This window comes from Amblyomma maculatum, chromosome 3 (genome assembly GCF_055883805.1).
Source record: "Amblyomma maculatum isolate TAMU_Amacu chromosome 3, ASM5588380v1, whole genome shotgun sequence".
Classification (NCBI taxonomy): Eukaryota; Metazoa; Arthropoda; class Arachnida; order Ixodida; family Ixodidae; genus Amblyomma; species Amblyomma maculatum.
In genome coordinates this window covers 221,703,571-221,730,186 of record NC_139346.1, presented here as the reverse complement: position 1 = coordinate 221,730,186, position 26,616 = coordinate 221,703,571, and the positions used below count along the sequence as shown (strand labels likewise).

Genomic DNA, 26,616 nt, shown 5'->3' with positions numbered 1-26,616 from the left:
TCAGTGGCAGTTGATGGAATGAAAATCGCCAAGAAAAATACAAACTATACCACCCGTGTAACAATACCGCAAAGCTTCCGTAAATTGAGCAGTTTACATTTCTACAGATGTGACTTAGCGTCTTGGTCTTTAATAGAAGAAACATCTGGGCAAGTTGGTACGGTGACATGATGAATAACCAGCGCTAAACACTAGGACGAAGAGCAAGCAGAAAACAAGACGCACGCTGTCCTGAGCGCCCGTCCTGTTTGCTTCTTGCTCTTCGTCCTAGTCTTTAGCGCTGGTTATTCATCATATTTTGTACTTAAATGGCCAAATTCTTCTATCCAGACTGTCAACACAGTGACCTCCCGAAATGTATTACTGCGGCAATCGATGTGCCCATAGTCTAAGAGCTTAGCGAATCTGAAAATAAAAATAAAAATGGTTTCGAAGTTGTATAACTGGGCTGAATGCAACTTATGTGTGCTAGCTTGTGTTGCCCTTGTTTAAAGTTGTTGATCTTAGTGCAACATTGTTTATGTTTCGATCCAGCGGATATTTTTGAGGATCCTCTCTCCCGTACGCGCACTTCGCTTCTGTTTAAATCGCTGAACTCTTAGCTTCTGCTCCTATTATAGGACTATTTCTTTAACCTACCACAGCTACACTAGTGCTTTGAAAACTCCCATTGAAGGTATTGGAGCTTTGCTGCATCGTTGAAGCTAGTCTAGGTGTAAAGTATAGTAATTATAACTCACTCACGCTCATTATCATACTGACGTAAGATAGCACGTGTGCAAGAGACCACCAAATATGAAGCAAAGCATAAGGAAGCCTGACGTGAGGGTGTCGACATGGCCTAGGAGTAGCGTGTTTGACTCAAAACCCCAATGTCTCGAATTTGACTTTCGTGTTCGTAGGAGCTACCAGAGTTGGCAACATTGTGTCTCGTGACGTCACGCCACTCATCGACTGAACAGTGCCCACCGAGGTGACCTGCCAGCAACCACCTAACAGGGGCTTCACCTGTACGTGAACGCTCTCTCTCAAGTGACAGATTAAGTTCAGGCGCACTCAAACAGCTTTTGTAATCTATGCACTTAGCCAGTAAGCCTTACGAGTTACTGTTTCCGCTCAGAGGAGAGAGCAACACTGTGAAACCATAGCAGTTGTGCACAAAAGCTGCGTCATGTGCTGCATTTCATTACATTCAGTCTTGCATGTTTTCTTGTGAGGGCTGACGAAACAAGCAACATAAACTTGTTTCGACAATCTGTTAGGTGCAGTTACGAGCGTGGTGTTCGTGCCTATAGCAACGAAATGTTTTGCTATTATGCTCGGAAAAAGCTGTATATTTAGGCCGAAGCAGCAGTAGCATATGGTAGTGAGATGCAAATCATGTAGTTTTCGTGAGGCTGCTCATGTGTGCATATAAGAGAAACATTAACCAACAACATCGACTCCAGGTACGACCAAGAGTTGCGCCTTGCTTTGCTTTCAAGACCGACCAGGGCCAACCAAGAGCTCCAAGAGTAACAATGTATTACAATGTGGCATACGACTGTGCATGACACATGGCATTTGACCTTTAGTCATGAGAGGCCGGAAAAAATTCTAAGGAGTAAGCTGAAACGTTTTTCTGAAAAAAAAAAATCTATCCGGCCTTTTAGAGTTTTTTTGCACGCTGAACAAGACTATGATACTTTAAAATGGCAGATATGAACGCAAGCAGCAATTTTTACAAGAGCACTAGCACCAGTGGGTCCAAGCAAACGCCGCGGTTGTTGGTAATTGGCCGGACCCATCCTGACGTCATTCTCGGTATGCCAGGCCAGCGCCAGCGGTGTTGCTGCGCGCGCGTTGCTACAGGTGACTTGACAGCTCGATGTAAAAATTTGTTGATTATTCGAACAATGTAAACCTCTGGACACTTACTGTACGTGTTCGAGTAACCAGCAGTTCCAAAACAACGTCGCTACGAAATACTTTGTCGACAGCGAAATCAATACATTTGCGCGAGTGGAAAATCGCCTCCTGGGTGCGAAAAGCGCACAAGCTGGCCTACTTTAACAACTGCTCTTTACAAACTAAATAATGTTTCAGCAGCGAATAGGAATTGTATACGGTGCAATCCTTCGAGTATATCCGAACGGCGCAACAACAAGCGCATGCCTGCTGCCCGTCTTTGCAGCTTAGTTTGACCGGTGCGCTGTTCAACGCAAGGCATTATGAAATCAGACAAGTTCGCAGCACCTACAGCGCCAGAAGAAGCGAGCTTACCGGAACGATCCCGGCAACGAGCGCGGCGGAAGGGTGCTCTGGCCGAGCGCACTCTCGTCGCTATATTATTTCGCATCGGCGCCGCAGCAGACACTTGGGGATTGAGCAGCGCTGTAGTAAATGGGCTACTAATAAAACTGCCTACAGTAAATCACTTTTTCTCTCAATGAAATGAAGATATAATTAATTACGGTGCTGCCTTGGCAGAAGAGTTAATGTATACAAGAAAATCGGACCAGCCGCGACGCACCGGCGACTGCCGCTGCACAGCTGTAAAGAGACACTTGCTTGTATCGCAGTTATCACTCGTACCAGAATCTCGGTACGGGCCAGCAATCCTCAATAAGGATTACTGTTTGACGTTCCGTTATCCCTGGGCTTATTATTTAAAATCACAATAAATTTGCGCACGCTTCTTGACGCTGGCGCAAGCGATCCACGTACAGGTTGCGGAAGGCGCGGCCGGCGCGGTCTGTGGAGGCAGAGCTGCGTTCGGACGATGCTCGGCATTTCAGACACTGCGTTATAAACGACTATTACAATTGCGGCTTGGTTCTACCGATCATGCATTTCGTTTGCTGTACCTAATTGTTGACGTAGCCGAGAACGGTGGCGAGCGGCGTAACAACAGTGAGTCGTGAATCGCGCTTTAAGTTCGGCACCCACGTTTAAGCGTAATGACGATGAAGCCAGTCATGCAGCAACGACATTAATCTATTAAGTGCGGGAACAGTGACAGAATGGCACCGGGCTTCGGTTGCCCTGATTTGAATGCCAAGAGGCCGCAATCACTGCCACATTTCAATTATCGTCATCGTCACTAAAATCATCAGTGCAAAACACAGCTGATTCCATGGGCAAGAAATGTTTCCTTTTCATGACAGAGACCCACTGCACCGGAACTTTCTTATCCTGTGGTAAACTATAAAGCGCCATGTCGCCTGGAGCCCTAGACTACCGATAATCACACAACCAGAGGCCGTGATAGCCACTAGTCGATTCATGCACTCGCACAGGATGTTTGTTTACTAATGACACGAGGAAAATATTTTTCGAACATCGACCGACGTTTATTTTACAACTGAACAAAAGAGGTTGGAGTGCGTGGAAGCGCGCTGTGCGCCCATCCGCAACAGCTGCGTACCTGCTCGTTGACCTCGTGCAATCTTTGAACACGCGGAATCTTCAGCACAAAACGACCAAACTGGAAAAAACTAACGGCACCAGCAGCAGACTGCGCTCATCCATCGATAACTAAAGCACAGGATGAAGCGAAGCAAGCCTGCAAAACGCGCGGCCGGCATTCCGAGATTGACATCACACCTGCCTGTTCCCCCAGTTTCGACGCCCCGCCCCCGCCGCTCATGGCAGCGACAAGGGTGTGAATATGGCGCGTTTTAACAAGCGATTTGTTTTTCTTATATCGAATTCAGAACAAATTGACGCACATGATTAACAAAACTGCTTCTTTCCAACCATGGAATTTTATGCAATTTTAAAACTGTTTCAGCTTCCCTTTAAGCCTGCTTAAGGGCCTGTCACACTAGCACTATACGGCGACGATTCAGAGACAACGGCGACACCGACGGTGGGCCAACTCGTCGGCAGACACTATAGGCCGACAGCGACACCACATGACCGAAAACGAAACGTCTTTCCAGTGTGACGAGTTTTTAGACACCGACAAAACCATTCTGCCAAATGTCGGTGGCCGAGTCTTAGCGAGATCGGCTGTCTAGGAAAAAAATTCTCGAAATTCGAAGCCGGCTCTGTACACCTTGTCGACGGCGAATACCTTTCAGCACAAATATACGTAAAAAAGTATAATTGATGCATATTCCCTGACCAACACGTGAGCATGAGCCGCTAAAATACTCGGGGCCGCCGAATGCGTGCGGAATGTCAACTGCAGCATTTTCCATTGGAGGCGAGTGAAAAGATTTGCAGCGTGCGTCGAAGCTGCGAACAACCTTTCCGCGTTTCCGAACTGCGCAGAACAATGCAAAATAAAGAAAGTACGTGACAAAGAAATGACGAAGTGATTATTTTTCTGGAGCCAGCCTAGAGCTGCCAATCCTCCTGCACTTCGATCGTTGTTTTTACGTCTAGCCGCTGCGTCGCTACTTCGCAAGCCAATTTAACGCTACGTTACGCACCAAACAATAAATTTCTGTTCTATAATTCAGTGTGGTTCAAGAGCTATGTGCGCTAAAAAGTGCAGGACTTGCGCTTACGCTTTGGAGCAGAACCAAAAGCAGTATGGTCGTCACTGTGGAATTCGCCTAATGTTTAGGAAATCTGCCGAAGTTTTTACTGCACTGCACCGCATGATTGAAACTATCATCAGTTTACTCTCAGCAACCTGAAGAGTCTTAAGAATTGAGTGAAACAGCGCTAGGGGAGACGAAACACGTGAACGACAGACACATGCGCTGCATGTCTAGACACAAGTCTAGACATGCAGTCTAGACTTAAGCGGTAAACTGCTATCGCTCCTACTGTCTTCGCGACTTTCACACAGCGATACAGTATATATCAGGTAAAAGCATATCTCAACCACTCAAAGTGTTGTTAGGCCTAATTTTTGTTGTGCAGTGGTTAGCACGGTTAGCTATCAAACGGGAGATCAAAAGTTCGATCCCGCACAAGAGGTAGCGGGTGGTATTCTTTTTTCCTGCTCTTTTAATATATATATAGTCTCTTATTCGCAGGGGACGCATTTATTTTTTGAACACTGTCGCTCTGATTAAGGAACCACATCCGTGAAACAATGGACAATATTCAGTCTCGACCTAAAACCGCGGCTATTGAGGCGCTTGTTTGGTAGAATTTATGAAAAAGAATTAGAAATAAAACGTCCCTTAAGTTATTTATGAGAAGAAACCAAGTAAAATTGTCACGGCTCCGGAAGGGGTGCGAGACGCCTTCTCGAACCGAGGCAAAGGTAGTTGGAACTTTGACGCCCAGCGTTAGCCGGTTATGTTCAGCGTTGTGAATGAGAACAGAGCCACGAAGTCAATGATGGAAAAACAACTATATATTCACAGTATTATACTCAGGAGGATACGACGCAAGCATTTACAAGCATTTAAAACAACACAGTTAAGGTAGCATACATGAAAAAACTAGCAATTACAAATACATCAGTCAAAATTCTCACTATCAAGATACATGCAAATTGAACACAGACGTTTAAAACAAGATAAGACGAGTGTAGAGAAAGTTCAGAAGAAACTAGGAAACGGGCATATTGTCCGACGAGCGCGGCGGCACTCCACTCACAAAGACGACGCAGATGGGGAGCTCTCGAAGGCGATGGTCCTTCCGGAGCCCTGGGGCGAAGTCTTCGTGGTGCGATGCGGCGGTGGTTCGGGGAGCCCGGAGTGCTTGGAGGCGAGAGGCGCACTGCCGTTCGGTCCGAGTCGGCTTCTTTTCTAGCCATCGGTTGACAATGCACAAGACACTCCCATTAAGTAGTTCCCTCCCCAAGTCAGGGTCCGTAGAAACAAACACGCACAAGTGCACACGCAGGAAGGGGCACGTAGGCCCTGCAACTTCCACACTGCATAGCCGCCATGTTGCGGATGAAAAAACGTAAGGAACAACCAAAACAACCAAAAAAGGATGCACGTACGCCAACAACTTCGGCCCTGCTAGGGGTCACATTGCAAAACAACCTGGGAGGACACCCCCGCTCGCGCACTGCGAGGGGGTTTCTCTAACTGCGCGGAAACTACCCCGCGACGAGAACGTGCGCGTACGCGTGCTCTTGACTTTACCGACAAGGCAGAGAAACACAGAATACGCTGAAATATATCAATAAACTCTTTTAGAACACCGCACATGGTGAATTGTCATATTATGAAGATAGAAATGCTGCCACTTTTGTGACAAAAATAAAAAGTGAGTAGGTACAGAAACGAGATTTTCACATTACAGAAAAAAACAAGATTACGAAAAGGACGATATAATGACACGAGAAGAGACAGAACGAGAGGGCCTAGTCGGTGCGAGGTTTCGGATGTCGTCTCGATAGTGTGACATAGGAGTTGGTCGATCGTCGGCCGACAGCCGTCTTGCGAGCGGCGCGGCGCTGACAGCGACTGTCGGCTGACTGTTTCTGTCGGCGCAGTGTGACATAGACGCAGACATCAGAAAGACAGGCTGCTGGCAGACCAAACCGGCGTCGTGTCATGCTAGTGTGACAGGCCCTTTAGGTTCTATAATGAGAAAGCATTGCGAGCTCTGTCACGCCACCCGATGGATTCGCCCGACAATACACTAATGAATCTCGCCACACGCTCGGCCAGGTGGCGTATGTGCATGGCGTATTTAGTTATGTGATATGAAGGAGCGCCGCAGATGGAACATCATGAAGACGACGATGTTCATTGCACAGTGCAATATTGTGTTGCAGTATTACACGAGACAGGGTTGTCTGCAAGGATATTATTTTGATGTCTCTAATGGTGAGGTATAGATCTATAGATTGGGTGCAATGGGATTCGATTATGCGGCTGTGTCATTTGAGTCATCAGCTGTACGTCTTCTCCATTTGGAACTTTTCCCTTTCCATAAAGTAAAAAATTACAAGACTGCGCTTAAGTCTGCTTGATAGCAGGAATTGCGAAGGCTGCTTTAGAGGACTCTTTTCACTAACTGTATCGTCATTTTGAACCCTACAATAATCTTCGTCATCATCATCATGATCACTACCACTAATATCATTATCAACTGAAGACACCGTTATTGTCATCTCCACTACCATGATCATTCTGATCACTAGCTGCGGCATCGTTATCATTGTTACTATAATCATTGCCGTTACCATAAACTGCAGCGTCATTCTCATGGCTATTATGATCCTCACGCTAGACAAGCAGAATTACAAACGATTTTCCCGAGCCTTGTTAGCGCGCTCGACTGGAGTTCGGGGTTGTAGTGGTTCGGCTCCCGGTGGAGACAGGTTTGTTTTTTTTATTTCATGCGACGGGAACATCCAGCGAACGGACGCGAACGCCACCATGAGCCTATAAAGACTTTCGCCTTAAAAAATACTGCGCCGATTGTATAGTTGTCACACAAAAATCTTCTTATACGGTATAGAATGGTAAGCGCTCTATGTGTGTGAAAGCTTAAAAAGCAAAGAGAAGGCTTAGAAGTTGAAACTCAGGAAGCCGCATTTTATGCATGACTGTACAACAAACGAAACAGCGCACTACACATACACGAAACTAACGCTACATAAAACACCGCTGTCTTATTGCACCAATGGTCCTCACGCGTAATCCCCAAAGTCACACACATACTGTCATGTTACCGAACGCGGGTGGTTCGCACGCTATCTCGGATGTGGAGCACGGACAAAGACCCAGGTGGTACCTTGTCTCAATAGACGCCGCTTTTCCATAGGAGGAGCGTTGAGGAGGACCAGGCAAAAGATGTCGATGCTGCCACGTCGTCTTAGCTGGATGTCGGCGCTAGAGCGTCCTTGTACCAGGGACGAGATCTCGGAGGTAGCAACAGCCGCTGACTGAGTCGGCGTTCCGGAGGCGTTGAGACAGGGCCCGAGTTCCGAAGATGGGGTAAGCGTCGTGATCCACGAGACCGGAGCATCAGCCAGTGGGGACCACCCGGGCCGGTAGGCTGACGGCCATGCGCCAGCGTGTGCATCTAGAACCTTCCTCTTCTTCTATCTTAATAAATGGCACATACCCACGAAGGGGGATTGGCCAGGGTTCAGGGTGGATTGCCAAATGTACTACAGATAGGGAAACTCAGGAAGCCGCATTTTATATATGAACTACAAACGAAACAGCGCACTACACATACACGAAACTAACGCTACATAAAACATTACTGTCCTATCACGCACTAATGGTCCTCACGTGTAATCCACAAAGTCACACTTATACCGTCTTGTTACCAAACGAGGGTTGGAGCGTCCTCGTACAGTGACGAGGTCTTGGAGGTAGCAACAGTCGTTGGCTGAGTCTGCGTTCTGGAAGCGTTGAGACACAGCCCGCGTTCCGAAGACCGGGTCAGCGTCGTGATCGACGTCGGGATCCACAGTTGGATAAATTTCTCCATCATTTCCGTATGTCCTCCTCTGCATGAAGAGTTAATGAAAATTGGTTGTTATTTAAAAGGAATTGTTATCACTCATAGATTTATATGTGACCCTTGTATGCATTCCAGGCGATGCCAGCGGACTCTGGTTTTCTAATGCCCTCGGAAAACATTTGAAGAAAAAGAAATGGTTCTTCCGTGTAGCAAAGCATTCGGCCAGCGGTCTGCGATAGGAGGAGTATTTCTCTTGCCTTCGCTGTAACACGAGACTTTTACGATTCTCAAAAAGAAAATTTCATAATCGGGACTTGCAGAACAGTATTCGCTCCAATCCAAAAATATTCTGAAAACTAAGTCACGGTCATAAGTCTTCAGATATTATCTCCTTGGTTAACAATGCCGGTTCCGAGGTTCCACCAGACCAACGCAGTGAGGTAATGAACTCTTACTTCTGTTTTGTTTTCACTAATGAACCTGCTTTATATATGCCTCCCTTATATATAGGTTTTCATTTCACAGACGCCGCCTATTGATATCATTTCCAATGGTATTGGTAATCTCATTGGTAAGCTTAAGGTTTCAAGCGATCCAGGACCGGATACCATTGAAGATATCGAAATGCCTCAAGAACCTCTCAAGTCAGGTTTTGCAGATTTTCGTGCAGTCGATTGCTGCCGGCTCAATTCTAGATGACTGGAATGGGAGTAGGGTAGTTCCGGTTTTTAAGGCAGGTAAACGTTCCAATCCTTCCTACTACCGACCTATCTCATTAACATGCATTGCCTGCAAATTACTAGGGCACGTCATATACTGAAAAGTAGCATTTCACCCGTTTGTCTTTCTTCCATAAACTTTACTACTATTTTCCTTCACTTCGGGACCCTCTGCTGCTTCCACCCCTCCGAACTTCTTGGCGTCTTTCAACTCCATGAGCATTCTCCGCTTGAACGGCTCCGCTACCGCGCACCCAACAAGTCATTTATACCTATCGCCAGGTGATGATAAATGATGACCAGGGCATAAGCCGGTGGGGACCACTCTGGTCGGTAGGCCTCATGAACGAACACCTCCCGCAGTAGCTGAAAGCCCTGCGCCAACGTGTGCACCTAGAACGTTCCTTTTCCGTCCTGTTCACCACTCATTTTATATGCCTTCATTTTCTCCTTCTTTCGCTCTATTTTCTGCTTCGTCATCTTCTCCGTCTCCCAAAAAATTAGGCTGATGGCTTAGGTCTGCTATGCCAGGGTATACGTAGCGAAAAGCTGCTGCTGTTGCCTAGCTGCTGCGGCGACTGCCATAGCACATCCCTCAGCTTCTTGGCGACGTCTTTTCGCTAGCCGTTCCTCACGTTTTTCTTGCGTTTCGGCTGCACGTTTCGCCTTGGCTAGATCTCTCTTCCGCTGCTCAGCGGCCAACTGCCAGGCGACTGCTTCGGGATCAGAAGAAGCTGATTTCTTGTCTTCTGCGCCGTTCGGCAGCAGCTAAACTCTCCTTGGCTTCCATGTCGAGCGCGTCCGTCTGTTCACCATCGAGCACTTATATACACGTGGCGCACCCTCCTCGCGCATTCGCAGTAGCGCGCGACGCAGCTGTCCTAAACACGGCTCCAGCTGAAGGCCACGCGTCGGAGAGGAGCGCGCGCGCCGCCGCCGGCGGCGGCGACCGACTATGGCGAGGAGGCGACGCAACTGCCCTTTGCGTGACGTCACTTGATTTTCGAGCATGCGCATAACTCGCCTCCAAGACACGCGAAACTCGGCTAAGCATTGCGTAGTGTAGCTTTTCGCGACAAAATACCACTGCACTCTCTTTTTTTCCCTCTCGTCTTTTTCTCGTGACAATAGTGCTCTTGTGCCTGGGGCAGGGAAACCGATCTCTTCGTCCCTAGTGGGTTCGAAATCCAGTCGCGGCAATGCTTTTCTTTATTGAAAGTTCTTGCGGACATGCTCTACCACGATTTCTGCCTACACATTCTCACCACAAATCCTCTTGACAGAACACGTCCACTAATCCTCTCCACGCTACTCAAGAGCATACAAATACATTCGTATTGAAAGTCTTGCGTTCGAGTCCCTCGCTCGCGTTACCGCCATAGCACTGTCACGCCAGATGTTGTCGATCCACACAAGTGGCGAGCCGGACAACGACATGAACAAATGCCCGCACGTCTGTGCCAGAGCTCTTCCCGCCTTATCGCCTCTGGCTTGTCATCCATTCTTATGTCATCACTAACTCACCTCCATGCGGCGCTACATTTGTCCTCCTTTTTATGAAAACTGCTACTGAACGCGTCTCCTTGTAGCTTTCCAAGTTGTGCCTTACCATTTGGCTGTCTAATGGTACGCCCTAATAACACTACCATGCATGCCACGCGACCTAGCCTAGCAGGCGTCTTCGAATCGTGTATGTTATTAAGTTGTTTATATGGGGTTTTATGGAGCATAAGCAACTATGACTATCATGTGAAAAACACAAGCTTAGATGTCTAAATATCTACAGTTGACATATAATGTTGGCTTTCTTAGAAGCGTTACAAGATGCAAAAAGAAAACGTACATGTTCTGAAGGCAGTGCTGGATGAAATAGGATGCGCTGACTGCAAAATAATGTCATCTTTTTTTTCTCACGTCTTTCAGTTTTTGTACATGTGATTATGATGCGATTTACAGTACGCTCGTCGTCACAAAATTCACATACAGCGCCTACCGGTTTGTCTTTCTTTGTCAGAAGAAATTGTGTGTAACGTGTGTGTCCTAAAAATAGACGTTATAAGACCACTTTCAGAAGCGTTCCTGGTGTTGACATAATATATGTTCTCCTAAAATGGCCTTAATAGATTGCATCTTATTTGTTTCATTTTCCCAAGCAGCCTGTCACTTAGCTCTTAGTCCACTGCGCACTAAAAGACCTCTCCCTGTTTGCAAACAATGTGACGTCAGGGAGTCACGTGATAACCCGGCTTGGTGGGCAAAAGCGCTCCTTTCAGCCGGGTCTCCCTGCTGCAAGGAGCGGTGGGAAGCTGTGCGCTGCTCTGCAATTTTCGCTTCGAATCTTGCGATAGTCATATTCGCATCCGGCAGAATATGCGGCACTCCTAAGTACACGCACCTATTAGCAATTTTCGCCTTGAAAAAGATGACAGTCTCGGCAAGCATGCATGCAATTATTTTTGTTGAATGAACTGGCACGGCCGCTTGCGGACGACCTGAAGTCCTACCAAACGCTTGAAACTTATAGGACGTAACCATGCTGGAAAACGGGTCAATGCAGGCATATTACCGGCATCATATTCTATTCTTTTTTTTTTTTTCTAATCTTCACAAAATCGACTGTGAGCCCCACGAAGCATAGGCAGTTATGAGCGAAAACATCAGCGCACGCGCGAACTTCGTGCTTGGCTGGATGATTTCCATCCCAGGTACAGACATTTTTAGTTTTTGTTATGTTTGGCCAGACAAAAAAAAATTATTCCCGCCTAGTCGTGTAGTACTGTCACCAAAACTGTGTTACAAGGAAGCTAGCAATAACATGCGAATGAGTCCTGTGGTATGCAAAGTAACAAAGCGCGATTTGTACCACAAAATACTATTCATGCAAGGCGCACAAATATTCATAAGGGCGCTTAAATGATTTCAGTAAAACACTTTTCGCTTGGAACACGATAGCTTTTGAACGAGCTATATAAAGATTCCGTCAAGGGACGCTGTTGTACTTCTGCGATCATGCCGCTTGCATGACCTTGGGAGTCGTTTGGTGAAAGAGCTAGCTCCTTCCTTCAACATGGCCTACTGAACTGGAATAAATTCAATGCCGAGCAAGAATATCTAAAAGCGCTACAATTGATCGCATGCCGCCTGGGCATTTTAGAGTGCGATTGGCCAGCTTAAGCATGATTCGTTCGGAAGGACAATAAAGCAAACTAATAAGTGCTTGTTCTTTTCCCCAGAATTATGCCAACGCACTTGTATACCAGAAAAATGTGCTTACTGTGGAGTACAATGTCGAGGCCTGCCGGCGCACGACGTTTGTCGCTGGGCTCTTTTGCACAGCTGAAAAACACATTTGGACCGCGTATAAAACGGAAGAAACATGTAGTTGGTCATCTGCGATCGAATATCGCATCACACCACGTGGGATATTGACGGTGTTGCGAAAAACACAGCAAGTTGTCACCAGACGAGACCAAATCCTCCGCACCATGCCACCAACAGCGGAATGTTTTTCCCACCAAGGTTCGCCCCTCCGAAACGTCATTCGTGACATAGGCCGGGAGAGGTCTATTTCATACAGTCGCTATGTGACGCATCCACCTATTTTATTTCCATGCTCCTGGCTTGTGTACCACAGCGTCTTCTCTATTACTATCCCTGATTCCATGGCTTGTGTACCACAGCGTCTTCTCTATTACTATCCCTGATTCCAATGTGACTGGGGACCCAGCAGAATATTGTTACGGGGATGTACTTAATGTAACAGCACCGCGAGATGGGCTGAACTCGACGCTGAGACTTGAGTAGCCGTGCAGTGTCCACTCTGTCAGAGCGTCGTCCTCTTTTTCAACGCTTTGTCGTGCCCGTGTTCCTCGGTCGTCGTCTTCGTCAGTGAGCACATCACTTTGGTCCCGCGTTTCCAGGTAACACTACCCCCCTCGGCAAAAGGCAACGTCCCGGTGCGTATTAGGCGTGCGATGTGGAGGGGGAGTAATATGGCTTTAGGCGGGCGACATGTATACGATTTCGGAAGTGGGTGTAGCAGTCGCTGACTTTGGGTGGAGCGGTGAAATCTCATAGGTCACGTCGGTCACTGGGCGTAGTACACGGTAAGGACACAACCCCACACGACGGCACGGAAGCCAGAGCAACACCAGAGATCCGGGAGGATAGTGCACATCGCGGTGGTGAGCGTCGTAGCGGCGTCTTTGAGCTTCTTGAGAGCTGGTGAGATTGTGACGAGCAATCTGGCGAGCAGCGTCGGCTCGGGCGATGGTATCGCGGGCATAGGTTGTGACGGGGCCAGCGGCGGAAAGCAAGATGTCGAAAGGCAGTAAGGGGTCTCTTCCAAAGAGAAGATAGAATGGAGAGTACCCAGCAGTGTCATGACGCGAAGAGTTATATGCAAAGGTGACAAATGGCAGACTAATATCCCAATCGCGATGACTGTCGGATACGTACATTGCGAGCATGTCGGTGAGTGTGCGGTTAAGATGCTCCGTAAGGCCGTTCGTCTGAGGGTGATACGCAGTGGTGAACTTGTGCCGAACGGAGCAAGAACGAAGTATTTCCTCAACAACTCGGGAAAGGAAACAGCGGCCACGGTCGGTAAGTAGTTGACGGGGAGCAGCATGGTGTAGTATGACGTCGTACAAAAGGAAGTCAGCAACGTCTGTGGCGCAGCTGGTTGGAATGGCGCGAGTGATCACGTACCGCGTGGCATAATCGGTGGCCACAGCGATCCATTTGTTTCCTGACAAGGACTCGGGGAAGGGCGCTAGGAGGTCAAGGCCAACACGAGAAAATGGCTCAGTCGGGATAGCAATCGGCTGCAGGTGTCCAGGTGGTAGCACAGGGGGTTTCTTCCGGCGTTGACAAAGGTCGCAAGCTGCTACATAACGTTGGACAGAGCGGTAGAGCCCAGGCCAGAAGAAACGCCGGCGCACGCGGTCGTATGTGCGTGAGAGGTCAAGATGACCAGCTGTAGGGGCGTCGTGCATTTGTTCTAGAACGGCAGAGCGTAGGTGTTGGGGAACGACCAGCAAGTGCTCAGCGCCATCAGGTCGCATGTTGCGGCGGTATAGCGTATTCCCATGAAGGAAGAACAGGGCGAGGGAAGAGTCACGGCTGTGTGTGCGGAGGCGGTCGATAAGAGAACTGAGGGTTGGGTCCAACCGCTGTTCGTTGGCTATGTGGGAAAAGTCCGATATAGAGAAGACACAGGGGTCCGACTTATGGTCAGTAGAGGAAGGGGGATCGACGGGATAACGGGACAGACAGTCTGCATCCTGGTGAAGCCGACCGGATTTATATACAACGGAAAAGGTATACTCCTGCAAGCGCAGTGCCCAGCGGCCGAGGCGGCCAGCAGGATCCTTGAGGGAAGAGAGCCAACATAAGGCGTGGTGATCGGTAATTACAGTGAAGGGTCGGTCGAACAAGTAGCGTCTGAATTTTCCAACGGCCCAAACGAGAGCCAGGCACTCCCGTTCCGTAATAGAATAGTTCTGTTCTGCTGATGACAGGAGACGACTGGCGTAGGCAATAACGCAATGTTGGCCTCGTTGTCGCTGTGCAAGAATGGCACCAATCCAGTGGCCACTGGAGTCGGTGCGAAGTTCCGTTGGGGCAGACGGGTTGAAATGGGCCAACACAGGAGGATTGGTGAGAATAGCGATGAGGGTGGAGAATGCCTTAGCCTGCTCTGGTCCCCATGAGAAAGGAACGCCTTTCTTCAGCAGATTGGTGAGAGGGCGAGCAACAGCGGCAAAGTTTGGGACGAACCGGCGAAAATAAGAACACAGTCCTATAAAGCTGCGGACATCACGGGGTGAACGGGGACATGGAAACGCACTGACAGCGCGAACTTTGTCGGGATCGGGTTGCACTCCGGTGGCATTCACCAAATGGCCAAGCACTTTAAGTTCGCGGCGACCAAAACTGCACTTCTTTGAGTTCAGTTGGAGTCCGGCACGGCGGAAAAGTGCCAAGATGGAAGAAAGGCGACGAAGATGGCTTTCGAACGAGGGCGAGAAGACAATCACGTCATCCAAGTAACATAGACAAGTCGTCCATTTGAAGCCGCGGAGTAAGGAGTCCATCATTCGTTCAAACGTAGCAGGGGCGTTGCAAAGTCCGAAAGGCATAACCTTAAATTGGTAAAGTTCATCGGGTGTGACAAAAGCTGTCTTCTCGCGGTCTTGTTCGTCAACAGAGATCTGCCAGTAGCCGCTACGAAGGTCGACGGAGGAAAAGTAGCGGGCTCCATGTAAACAGTCCAAGGCATCGTCTATTCGCGGCAGCGGGTAAACATCTTTCCTCGTAACCTTGTTCAGATGTCGATAGTCGACACAAAAGCGCCAAGTATTGTCTTTCTAACGAGCACGACAGGAGATGCCCAGGGGCTGTTCGAAGGTTCGATGATATCGTTGCTCAACATCTTGTCGACCTCCTGCTGGATGACTTGGCGCTCAGAAAGGGACACACGATAAAGCCTCCGATGTACAGGCTTTGTATCGCCGGTGTCAATGCGGTGAGTCACAACTGATGTTTGGCCCAGAGAATCGGCAGCAGTCAAAAATGTCGGAGAAGGATAACAAAAGGTTGTGCAGGTCCTGAGCGTGTTCGGGGCTGAGGTCAGAGGCAATCATTGCGGAAATAGGGTCGGTAATTGTGGTGGAGAGTACGGGTGTTACAAGGACGCTTGAATGTGGGCCAGGAGTGAGTGCACAAATGGTGCAGTCTGTGAGAGGGGACAAGGTAGCAAGGTAATGCTGTTACATTAAGTACATCCCCGTAACATCTTGGTGGAGGTCGCGGGTTCGACACAATCTGACGCTGGATCTCCGCAGAGGCCGTCACCTCGGACCCCGTCACGATGACAACTGACGCGGCTCCATCTACCTCCGCAACTCCAACTGTCGTCGTAGCCCACCCCCGTGACCCTGGCCCATTCTGCGGTACAGATGAGGTCGATGTCGAGGACTGGCTTTCGCTTTATGAGCGTGTTAGCCAGCACAACAGGTGGGACGGTACGCTGATGCTGGCCAATGTCATCTTCTACCTTACTGGCACGGCACGGGTTTGGTTCGAAACGCATGAAGCAGAAATACGCTCCTGGGATATTTGCAAGCAAAAACTCCGTGACTTGTTCGGAAAACCGGTTGGCCGTCAACTCGCCGCCAAGAGGGACCTCGCCAAACGTGCCCAGACATCTACCGCCTTATATTACGTATATACAAGACGTTCTGGCCCTCTGCCGAAAAGTTGATAAAGACATGCCAGAACCTGATAAGGTGGGGCACATCCTCAAAGGCATAGCCGACCATGCCTTCAATCTTCTACTCTGTCGGGACTGTGCTACGGTTGACTCAGTTTTGCAGGTTTGTCGCCATTTCGAGCAGACCAAACACAGACGCATTGCACATCGCTTCGATCGGCTCCCCAACACTGCCCCTACATCCACGTGCGAGGATCTGCCGAACCTAAGGCAACCTTCCAACACTGAAAATGTGACACGCATCGTGCGTCGTGAACTAGAAGAGCTCGCTCCTGCTGCATCCAACCCGCCCTCCTCGGACAGCAACCTAGCGACGATATCCCTCATTCAAGCCGTCGTCCGTCAAGTGGTTGCCAACTTGGGCGTCCCCTGTAGCCACACCGTGGAACACCAAAGTTCGAGCCCCGTCCCTCCCATGGTCGCCACCGCTACACCCCGCACCTCCACCAAGATGTTACGGGAATGTGCTTAATGTAACAGCACCACGAGATGGGCTGAACTCGACGCTGAGACTTCAGTAGCCGTGCAGTGTCCACTCTGTCAGAGCGTCGTCCTCTTTTTCAACGCTTTGTCGTGCCCGTGTTCCTCGGTCGTCGTCTTCATCAGTGAGCACATCACTTTTTTTCACCGCCACCGGCGGATATTATGCGTGATCCTTCCCTCGAGCAGTGGGAGGCCGTGTTGGCCAGCTCAGACCCGGTCGTCCAGACCAGGGCAGTGGAGTGGGCCACCCAGGTCGCCGTCAGCCATGGGTTGATGGCCATCTAACACGGAACCATCCATACATGCTCTCTGACGAAAATAAAGTTTTTCCATCCATCCATGGTCCCGCGTTTCCAGGTAACAATATTATATAATGTTTATTGTGTCTTGACTTGTAAATGTTAAGTATTACGTTTCCGATCAGTGGCTCAAGACCATTTCCAGAGGTTAAAGCAGGGAGGACACTTAATAAGTTTGTGTAAATAATGCTATTTTTCATATTTGCATTCATTATTTGCTCCATAGCGACAGCAGCTGCATAATACGCTGCAGTGAAAATGGTACACACTGAGGCAGTAGTGCTGGTGTTTTTGTGCTGTAGTGTCTTACTTCCACCATAGCCTTTAATTTTTGAGCTATATATGTATAAAATGCAGCACAATTCTCATATTTTGCTTTTACACCAGATATTTTTGTAATATGAGCTCATGTGATGTGTGCGCTCTTTTTTCCGATTGTGTTAGTGTGAGGTCAAAATTGCGGGCAGGGCATATCATGGTGGGAGTGGTTGACGATTTGGGACAATACTTGGGTTTTCACTCATTATGCAAAGGTCCTGGAATTTTCCTTCTTAACGAAAGAGAGGTGGCTTTATTGCCATGGCTTATTGCCGAAGAAAATTCTGGATGGGCAAGCGTTTGTGTAAACAATACTATTTTTATATTTGCATCAATTATTTGCTCCACAGCGACACTAGCTTCATAATAATCTGCAGTAAAAAATGGTACACACTGAGGCAGTCGTGCTGGTGTTTTTTGTCTTATACTATCGCACTTCCAACATAGTCTTTAATCTTTGAGCTATATGTATAACATAAAATGTAATTCTTATATCTTGCTTTTACACTAGGTATTCTTGCAATATGAGCTCTAGTGATGCGTGGTGTTTTTTTTTTTTTTTTTTGCAATTGTGTTAGTATGAGGTCAAAATAGCGGGGAAGGCATATCATGGTGGGAGTGTTTGACGCTTTGGGGAAATACATGCCTTTTCACTCATTATGCCCAGGCCCTGGATTTTTTCTTCGAAACGCAAGCAGAGTGGCTTTATCTACTGGGGCTTGTTGCTCTGGATGGGCTTTAGTGACTGCATGGTAACAGAGATGTTTCGGTTGGGAATGGTTTATGAGCACTTCTGGGCAAGTTAAGACAGCTCTTCGATCCTGTAAGCAAGGTTCATTACTTTCTACATAAAGGCTGGATATAGGGGACGTTCTGTATGCACCAAATGATAACTGTAAGCCAGGAATATGAACAAGATCAAGTCGTTTTAAGTCGGATTGTCTTACTGAACTGTAACTATGCACCCTTTTTCCAACTTGGAGAGAACCAGATAATAATAGACATGTAACAGGCATGTTCTGTCAGTTTCTTGAGAGTAGTTTCAGCTCATTGAGGGCATGGGATGCTTTTCTTTTAAAGTTGTTTATATGTGATAAAATGCTGCTTTTTTAACAGAAGTGACACTAGATGTTGTTCTTGTTTGGCTGCCAGTGCGGTGATTATGATAAAAGGAAAGAAGTAATAATAGGATAGAAAAAAGGAAAACATTCCGACCCAGCTAGGGCTTGGCCCACCAGGAAGCTTAGCGGAATGTGCGTTTTCTTTTGCCCTGAAAAGTATGATAGCAAAATCTCTTCGCCAGGGCTAAAGCGCACAAATACTCTCGGAGCCGAAATTGGGTGCTCCGCGTATATACGCTCCGATGTGCGCGTATTTAATAATTTATGCACACTCTGTTTATGATGCAGGCACACGCTTGTAACATTTTTTTTTTTAAACGTAAGTTCCAATCTACGTACCACGAAGAATGGCTCTTTGAGACTAGCACTGCTGCGTAGACATAATTTATGCCTCTGCGGTTTTCAATCTATTATTTACAACAGCTGCAAGGAAAAATGTATCAGCGCAGAACTGGCTGCGAACAATCATTCTACCTGGGCGAGTGCAAGCCACGATATATGAAATGGTTTCCATGGAACTTTGCGCGCGTTTCTACACAGCGTACCATTTTGCCCCGTTATTTTATTCGCGCTCTAGCGGAGCAGAACGGTCATAGCTAAGGACTCGGCACGAGTCGGCGGCAAAAACGGAACACCTACAGCGATTCTCCCTATTTCGGAACTTTGTGCGTTAATATTAGATGCGCAGAGAAAGATCAGTTCAGTCTAGGATGGCCTTGTTAAAAAAAAAAAAAAAAAAAAAAAAACTTCCGAGAGCATTTCAGAATCTGCAGCGGAAAAATGCGAATACCTGAGTGTTGCTGCTGCACAAGGTGCCGTCGCACAAGGAGGTCTCGTGCCTCTAGTCGAACACAAACAGCGTTTCGTTGAACTCATCAAAATTCACCTGCGTTCTTTAGTCGCAAGTGCGAAAGTCTGTATTGCGTGAAGAGAGCGCAGAACATGGCGCACTCTGAAGGCAGAATGAGCATTTTGTGTGGCTCCTGGGAGTACTACTCTCACTGTGTCTGCTAGTAGATTATGCCAATAATATGTCGGAATAAGCTGACGCTATTTTAATCTACAACGAGAGTATAGCAGCTGTTCCTTGTCTTTTTCGTAGCGACAAGCCTATACCTCGCTCGAAAAATGCACACACTCCCAATATTACATGCGCAAATCTTCATTTTGCAATTCTCTTCTGAGCTCTCCTGTCCCGATTTTCCTGATCTTTATGCGAATCTACAATACTTGTATACACTGACGTCCTTCACCTCCATTCGTGTAACGCGTGGCCGCCGTTGGAATCATTATAGTTACAGGCGTTAGATCTAGCTTTTGATCTGCATGCTCTATTAAACGAAATGATTTTTCATCGTTGCTTAATCTTTCGCTGCTTTTTTTCTCCTTTTCATTTCCTATTTTCTTGTCAACGTTTAATCAAAGCCATCATAGAGGATTTGCAAATGAAGTCCTCAAAGTTACCGGAAAAGAAGTAACGCAATGTTGTGAAGGCGTGGTCAATGGGAATGCCGCTCCCGGGTGATGCATCAGACAGCGTAGCCAGGCCAAAGAACGCCAGTTTATTTTCGGATCAAGGGGTATTATATAGCCAGAGGGGTGAGGGAAAGAAGGAAAGAAAGAATGAAAAGATTGGTGCCGTTGCCGGCTCATAGATGGCGATAGCATCCCTTCCTCCTAATAACTATAGCGATCCACAGGTTTCTTGACCCGGGTTGACCTGCGCAGCTGTGTCTCTTGGAGAGCAGGGTCTGCGGGCTCTGACGTGGATGCGTTGTTCTGAATAGCCAGCGGATGGTCCACTGGTTCTGCTGCTGGACTGTCGGTACCCGTGAGTGTGGATCCCTCGACGTTGCGCTTGCGGATTTGATCAGCATGACGACGGACCACCACATTATCCTCCGTCTTGACGGTGACTAGTCGAGCGCCTGTTGTTGACTTCACCTTCCCGGGTGTCCACTTGTCACCAACACCGTAGTTACGGACTAGTGCAGGGTCCCCCGGAGCGAAACTCCAGCTGGCGTCGTCCGAAGCTGGCGTAGCTGCTCTGCTCTGGACAGGTTTGTTCCTGAGAGGAAAACACATGTCAAGTCTGGTGCGTAGTCGATAACCTAACAGTACTTCTGAAGGTGATAGGCTCGACTGCCTTGGGGCATTCCGGTATCGACACAAAACTCGTGCGAGTGCGGTTGAGAGATCCACGCCAGGCATCTTCTTTAACCCATCCTTAACCGTTCTGACCGCGCGTTCTGCCAGCCCATTGCTTTGTGGGTGGTAGGGCGGTGTTCGAATGTGGGCAATGCCGTTTCTGTTCATGAATTCGGCGAAATCCGACCCGGTAAAGGGCGTGCCGTTATCAGTTACTACAGTGTGCGGTAGTCCGAACTGGCTGAAGAGCGTACGCAGCGCGTTTACCGTGCTGCTTGACGTTTCACGCGAGAGTGGAATGGCCTCGATCCATTTGCTGCGGGCATCAACCACAATCAGAAAATTTTTGTCCCTGATAGGTCCACCGAAATCGAGGTGCAATCGGGACCATTTTTCTTCTGTAGCTGGCCAGTTTACTGGCTCACGTTCTGGAGGCATTGATAAAGCCTGGACACAGTTTCTGCATTCATCGGCCATTCGGCTAATGTCCCGGTCGATCTCCGGCCACCAAAATTTGGGCCGTGCTACCTTCTTCATGGTGCAGACGCCCTGATGGGCTTCGTGCAATATCATCAGCAGTGTACCGCGCGCCTGTTTGGAGACTACTACACGATGTCCCCACAGTAGGAGGCCATCCTGAACAGATAATTCATGTCGCTTTTTGTAGTAATGCAACGTCTCAGTGTTACCGGAGCAACATGCTTTGGGCCAACCGTCATGGACGTACCTGCGGACAAGTGCTAGTACCACGTCCGTTTCTGTGAGTGACCGCAGTTCCTCTATAGTGATGGCCGACTGGTCCCACTGGTCGATGGCGAGGACAAACTCTGCGTCTCCTTCCGGTGCGGTCTCCGTTTCCTGCAAAGTTTGAGGTAAACGGCTTAAGGTGTCCGCGTAAACCATCATTTTACCGGACTTGCAAAGTAGCTTGCATTTGTACGCTCCCAGCAGAAGAGCCCTCTTTGTATTCTCGCGGCGGCTATGATGGGGGTCTGACGATCCATTCGTAGAAGGCCGAGCAGTGGCCGATGATCCGTCACCAGAATGAACTCCCGGCCAAGGAGGTAGTCCCGGAAACGTGAAACGCCAAAAACGAGAGCCTACGCTTCACGTTCGATCTGAGAATACTTCTTTTCGGCCGAAGTTAAGGTCCAGTAACGAAATCCGATGGGCCTCATTTCCCCATTAATGCGATGGAAAAGTGCCGCTCCCACACCGTGAGGCGAGGCATCGCATTCCAAAATAGTTCGAGCTTCGGATTGAAATATGTCAACACAGGGGCTGCGCAAAGAGCCTTTTTCGACAGTTCGAATGCTGCTTGTTCTTTATCGCTCCACATCCACCTGGCTCCTTTCGTCAGTAGCTTATACAAAGGCGCAAGTAAGGTGGACAGGTTAGGGAGAAACTTATGGTAGAAGGTGATAAACCCAAGAAAAGCACGCAACTCTGTAACATTACGCGGAGAAGAGGCTAGTCTGATAGCATCGATGTTCTTTTCAACCGGGTGCAACCCGTTTTTATCAATGCGGTGACCGAGATATGTTACTGCTTGCTCGGCGAAGCGACATTTGTCAGCGCGCAGCTTAATGCCATTTTCCCTGAAGCGTTGCAGTACTGCTTTCAGGTCTGAGTCATCTTGGCCCTTGTCAGCTATCAGCACATCGTCAATATAGACCTGCACGCCGGTTAACCCTTGGAGCACGGATTCAATTTTCCGCTGAAAGGTTGCTGGCGCAGAAGAGATTCCAATTGGTAGCCGATTGTAGCAGTATAGCCCTTTTTGAGTGTTGATGACGGCCAGTTTCCGCGACTCCTCGTCTAACGCGACCTGGCTATAGGCATCTCGCAGGTCTAGCACACTGAACCGTTCTCCTCCCGCTAAATTGGCAAACATGTCGTCAATTACTGGTAGCGGGTATTGCTCAATCTCACACACAGGATTTAGTGTGGCTTTAAAATCTCCACAAAGGCGCACTGAGCCGTCCTTCTTCAAGACGGGAACAATGGGTGTGGCCCATTCCGAATATGGTACAGGCGATATTATCCCTGCTTCCGTAAGCCTATCCAACTCCTGTGAAACTTTTTCTTTGTACGCAAAAGGAACCTTCCTTGCCTTGAAAAACTTGAGGGTTGCTCCGCTCTTGAGATGAATCCGTGCTGGCGGGCCTTTCAAGAGTCCGGTGCTCTCGCCGAAAAGATCAGCATAGCTGTTCAGCATTTCCCAGGCAGGTTAATGGGCAGCTGGAGGAACCGTGCTGACCATGTTAGTCTGCGCCTTTACGTGCAGGAGAGTCATTCCGGTGTCCTCCAGTTTCTGCAATAAATCCCGGCCACAAAGACTGGGGCCTTTGCAGTTTAACACCACCAGATTCAATAAGTACTTTCTTCTGGGCGAGTTGGTTCATATTAGCAAAAGGTAAAAGACTTGCGCAAAAAGTAGATGAAGAAAGAGACGTGACAACAAGACAGAGCGCAAACTTCCAACTGGTTTTATTTAGGAAACGGTACCTACTTATATAGACAAGTGAAATCATATCATATCGATCATATCATATTGATCGCTGGTTGTGTGCTCACGTGTTTACTCTTGATCGATATGATATGATTTCACTTGTCTATATAAGTAGGTACCGTTTCCTAAATAAAACCAGTTGGAAGTTTGCGCTCTGTCTTGTTGTCACGTCTCTTTCTTCATCTACTTTTTGCGCAAGTATTTAACCTTTTACCACCAGATTTCATTCCACTGTAGTTGCTTGATAACGCACGTCCATTTTCATGACGCCAAGCACTGGTAGCTTTCCGAGATAGCACGATAACTTTATCGGCGATTTTGCGAGCGGAGGCCATTCATTGCGATGTTTGTCATAAATAGCTTTTGAAATGACGCTGACTGGGGATCCTGTATCAATGTCCATTTTTAGGTCAACGCCGTTCCATGTGAATGTTTTCTGAATGGGCGGTAGCAGCGTCTGCGCCGCCGTACGGAGGGACCATATCTGCGATGTACTGCTATCACTGTCTTCCGATTCCTGCCGCTTCTGTGCTTCCATGGTACCAGTTCTGTTAACGCTGTCAGCCGCTGAGCATATCTTCGCTAGATGCCCCCTATCGTCTGCATTTGAAACATTGCCGTCTGTTAAAGCGACACCCTGCAGTCTTGTGGCCGTAGTTACCGCAGCACTGGCATTGCGTTCGTGGTTGCGTTCGTATCTCTGGTTGGCGCCGATGAGTTATCTTGAACACGTTTGGATCCCGAGCCTCCCCGGTTATGTCTCGCGAATCAAGTTCGGCGCTTTCTGCAGCTAGTGCTAGAGCGTCTGCTTCCTTTAGCGACAGGTCTTTTATTGCGAGAAGCTGCTTTTGTAAATTCTTAGATCTAACGCCACACACGATGCGGTCTCTGATCATTCTGTCTAGCATAGACGAAAAATTGCAGTTCTGTGCTATTTGTCGTATAGCGACAAATTCCTGCACGGATTCTTCTTCTTCCTGATACCAGTTGAAGAACTTGAAACTTTCTGCTATTTCGTTTGGTGTAGGATCATAGTAGCTGTTCAAGGTCTCGACTACCTTGTCGTAGCTCAACGAGCTTGTTTTTGCTGGCGCTACTTTACTGCATAAAACTTGAACGGTCTTTGTCCCAAGGGCGGCTACGAGTTTGAAGTTTGAAGTTTATTGTATTTCAAAGGTTAAGAAAATATGAAAGCCCTCTTCTTTGCATCAGCTGAGAATTCATTGGCCTCAAAGTACGCTTCTACTTTCAACAGGTAAGCTTGCCACTTATCTTTTTCCTCCTCGAAATCCGGTAGCTTGTGACCCATGTCTGGCGCTGTCCTGGGCCCGATATCCTTGCTTCAGCCTCGTCGCCACTGTCGTGAAGGCGTGGTCAATGGGAACGCCGCTCCCGGGTGATGCATCAGACAGCGTAGCCAGGCCAAAGAACGCCGGTTTATTTTCAGATCAAGGGGTATTATATAGCCAGAGGGGTGAGGGAAAGAAGGAAAGAAAGAATGAAAAGATTGGTGCCGTTGTCGGTTCATAGATGGCGATAGCACGCAACTTGAGGAAAAAGATGATTTTTTATTTCTATTTGAAAGTATTGATGAGAGCCCACTGAACAAATACTTTTTACAGGATCGCGTACAGGTTTTTCGGCCAAAAAACCGCTTGGGCTCGGCTGTTACGGTGGTGCTAAGAATTGCTCGGAACGTAACAGGAAAATTGTTTGGGAGTTATCAGCATGAAACAGACGTGTAATTAAGGCGGTGTCCCTTCTCTTGCGGCGAGGGTCCGCTGTCCACCGAGAAACGTGGCAGATACTACGCCTGTCTTTTCCTACAAACCAATTCACAAAGGAGCTGCAGCGTTTACTCAAAAGCGAACATTGGGCGTCCTCCAAATTTCTTGAAACGAACTCAATATTTCAAATAAATGAATCTCGTCCTGCTTCGTTGCAAAAAGGGGGAGATAAGATTGGGTGACTGAAAGTTTGCCTGACTAAAAAATGCAAACAAATTAACATTATCCAAAATGTTTATACTCATTTCCACCGCCATTTCATGGCCTTCAAAAATAAAAATTAATGCTGACCGCTATCAAATATAACATTTGTAGGCTAAAAAAATTACTTCTGCCCAACAACAGGAGGATAATTACTGTGAAGTGTGAGCTCTTTAACACCGCACTGTTGCTGATGATTAAAATAGTCTTCAAGGGCGATGATGTTCATTTCTAAAACAAATCACAAATAAAAACGCCCCTCGACTTGCGATCCTGAGCCACTTAAGGACTGACTGGTGCATGTCGCGCGTAGGTGGTAGCGTTGAGGAAAGCCAGAATTTCGCAATATTGTTAAGATACCCTAAACGAGAACGACGCGACAGCTTGTTCACCCGTCTACGAAGGTTTGTTTTGGGCTTACAAATACTGACAAAAAAAGCAACAATAGCATAAAACTGCCACAAACCTTTCTTCTATGCTTCGATCACGGCTTTCAAATTAGTTTCTTAAGGAGGCTTAAGTATGAGGAAGAAATGCTCTCTACAGGGAAGGTCTCTGTGGGAGTCGACTTCAGCCTCCAAATTATTTTTTATTCTTGCGAAAATAAGACAACGTGTCTCAGAGGGCATGTTTAGATGTTAATTTAAAAAATATTGCCTGCGTTTGGCGCACCTTTCTTTCAAAGCTCCAGTTCAGTTCAGTCGTTCAGTCGTGTCCGACTCTTCGTGACCCTATTGACCATGTCACGCCACGCTTTCCGGTCTCTCACTATCTTCCTAACATCACATAACTTCATCTGCAGTGCCTCGAGGATGCCTTCTAACCATCGCGTTCGCTACCTACCCCTTCTCCGGCGACCCTCAACCTTTCCTAACATCAAATCTTTCTCCAGCGACTCCTCTCTTCTCATCAGATGACCAAAGTAGCTGAGCTTTAACTTTAGAATTTGACCCTCCAATGAGCAGTCAGAGTTTATGGTCGACAGTATTGACTGATTTGATCTTCTGGCAGTCCAAGGAACTCTCAAGAGTCTTCGCCAGCACCACAATTCAAACGCGTCAATTCTTCGGCGGTCAGCCTTTTTCACAGTCCAACTCTCGCATCCATACATCACAACTGGAAATACCATAGCACGAGTTATACGGATCTTGGTTGGCAGACTAATGCCTCTGCTCTTTACTAGGCGGTCAAGGCTAACCATTGCTCTCTTTCCCAGAAGCAGGCGTCTCCTAATTTCATGGCTGCAGTCTCCTTCTGACGTAACCTTGGAGCCCAAGAAAAGAAAATCTGTCACAGCTTCCACTTCTTGTCCCTTGATGCCCCAGGACTTGATAGGGCAAGACGCCATGATCTTTGTCTTTTTAATGTTCAGTTTAAGCCCAAACTTCTCACTCTCTTCTTGTACGCGCATCAGAATTTTCTTGAGT

The 26,616-nt window shown here is 47.8% G+C and overlaps 1 protein-coding gene across 1 annotated transcript; it reads right to left on the bottom strand.

Moving 5' to 3' along the window:
* Positions 1 to 20,088: 20,088 nt before the first annotated feature.
* LOC146197771 (uncharacterized) lies at positions 20,089 to 24,632 on the bottom strand. The gene is made up of 2 exons (XM_084599676.1): positions 21,417 to 24,632; positions 20,089 to 20,609 (listed from the first exon to the last, which is right to left on the bottom strand). Exons 1-2 carry the CDS (start codon positions 21,593 to 21,595, stop codon positions 20,219 to 20,221), a joined length of 570 nt encoding a protein of 189 aa, XP_084455802.1. The 5' UTR covers positions 21,596 to 24,632; the 3' UTR covers positions 20,089 to 20,218.
* Positions 24,633 to 26,616: the final 1,984 nt, after the last annotated feature.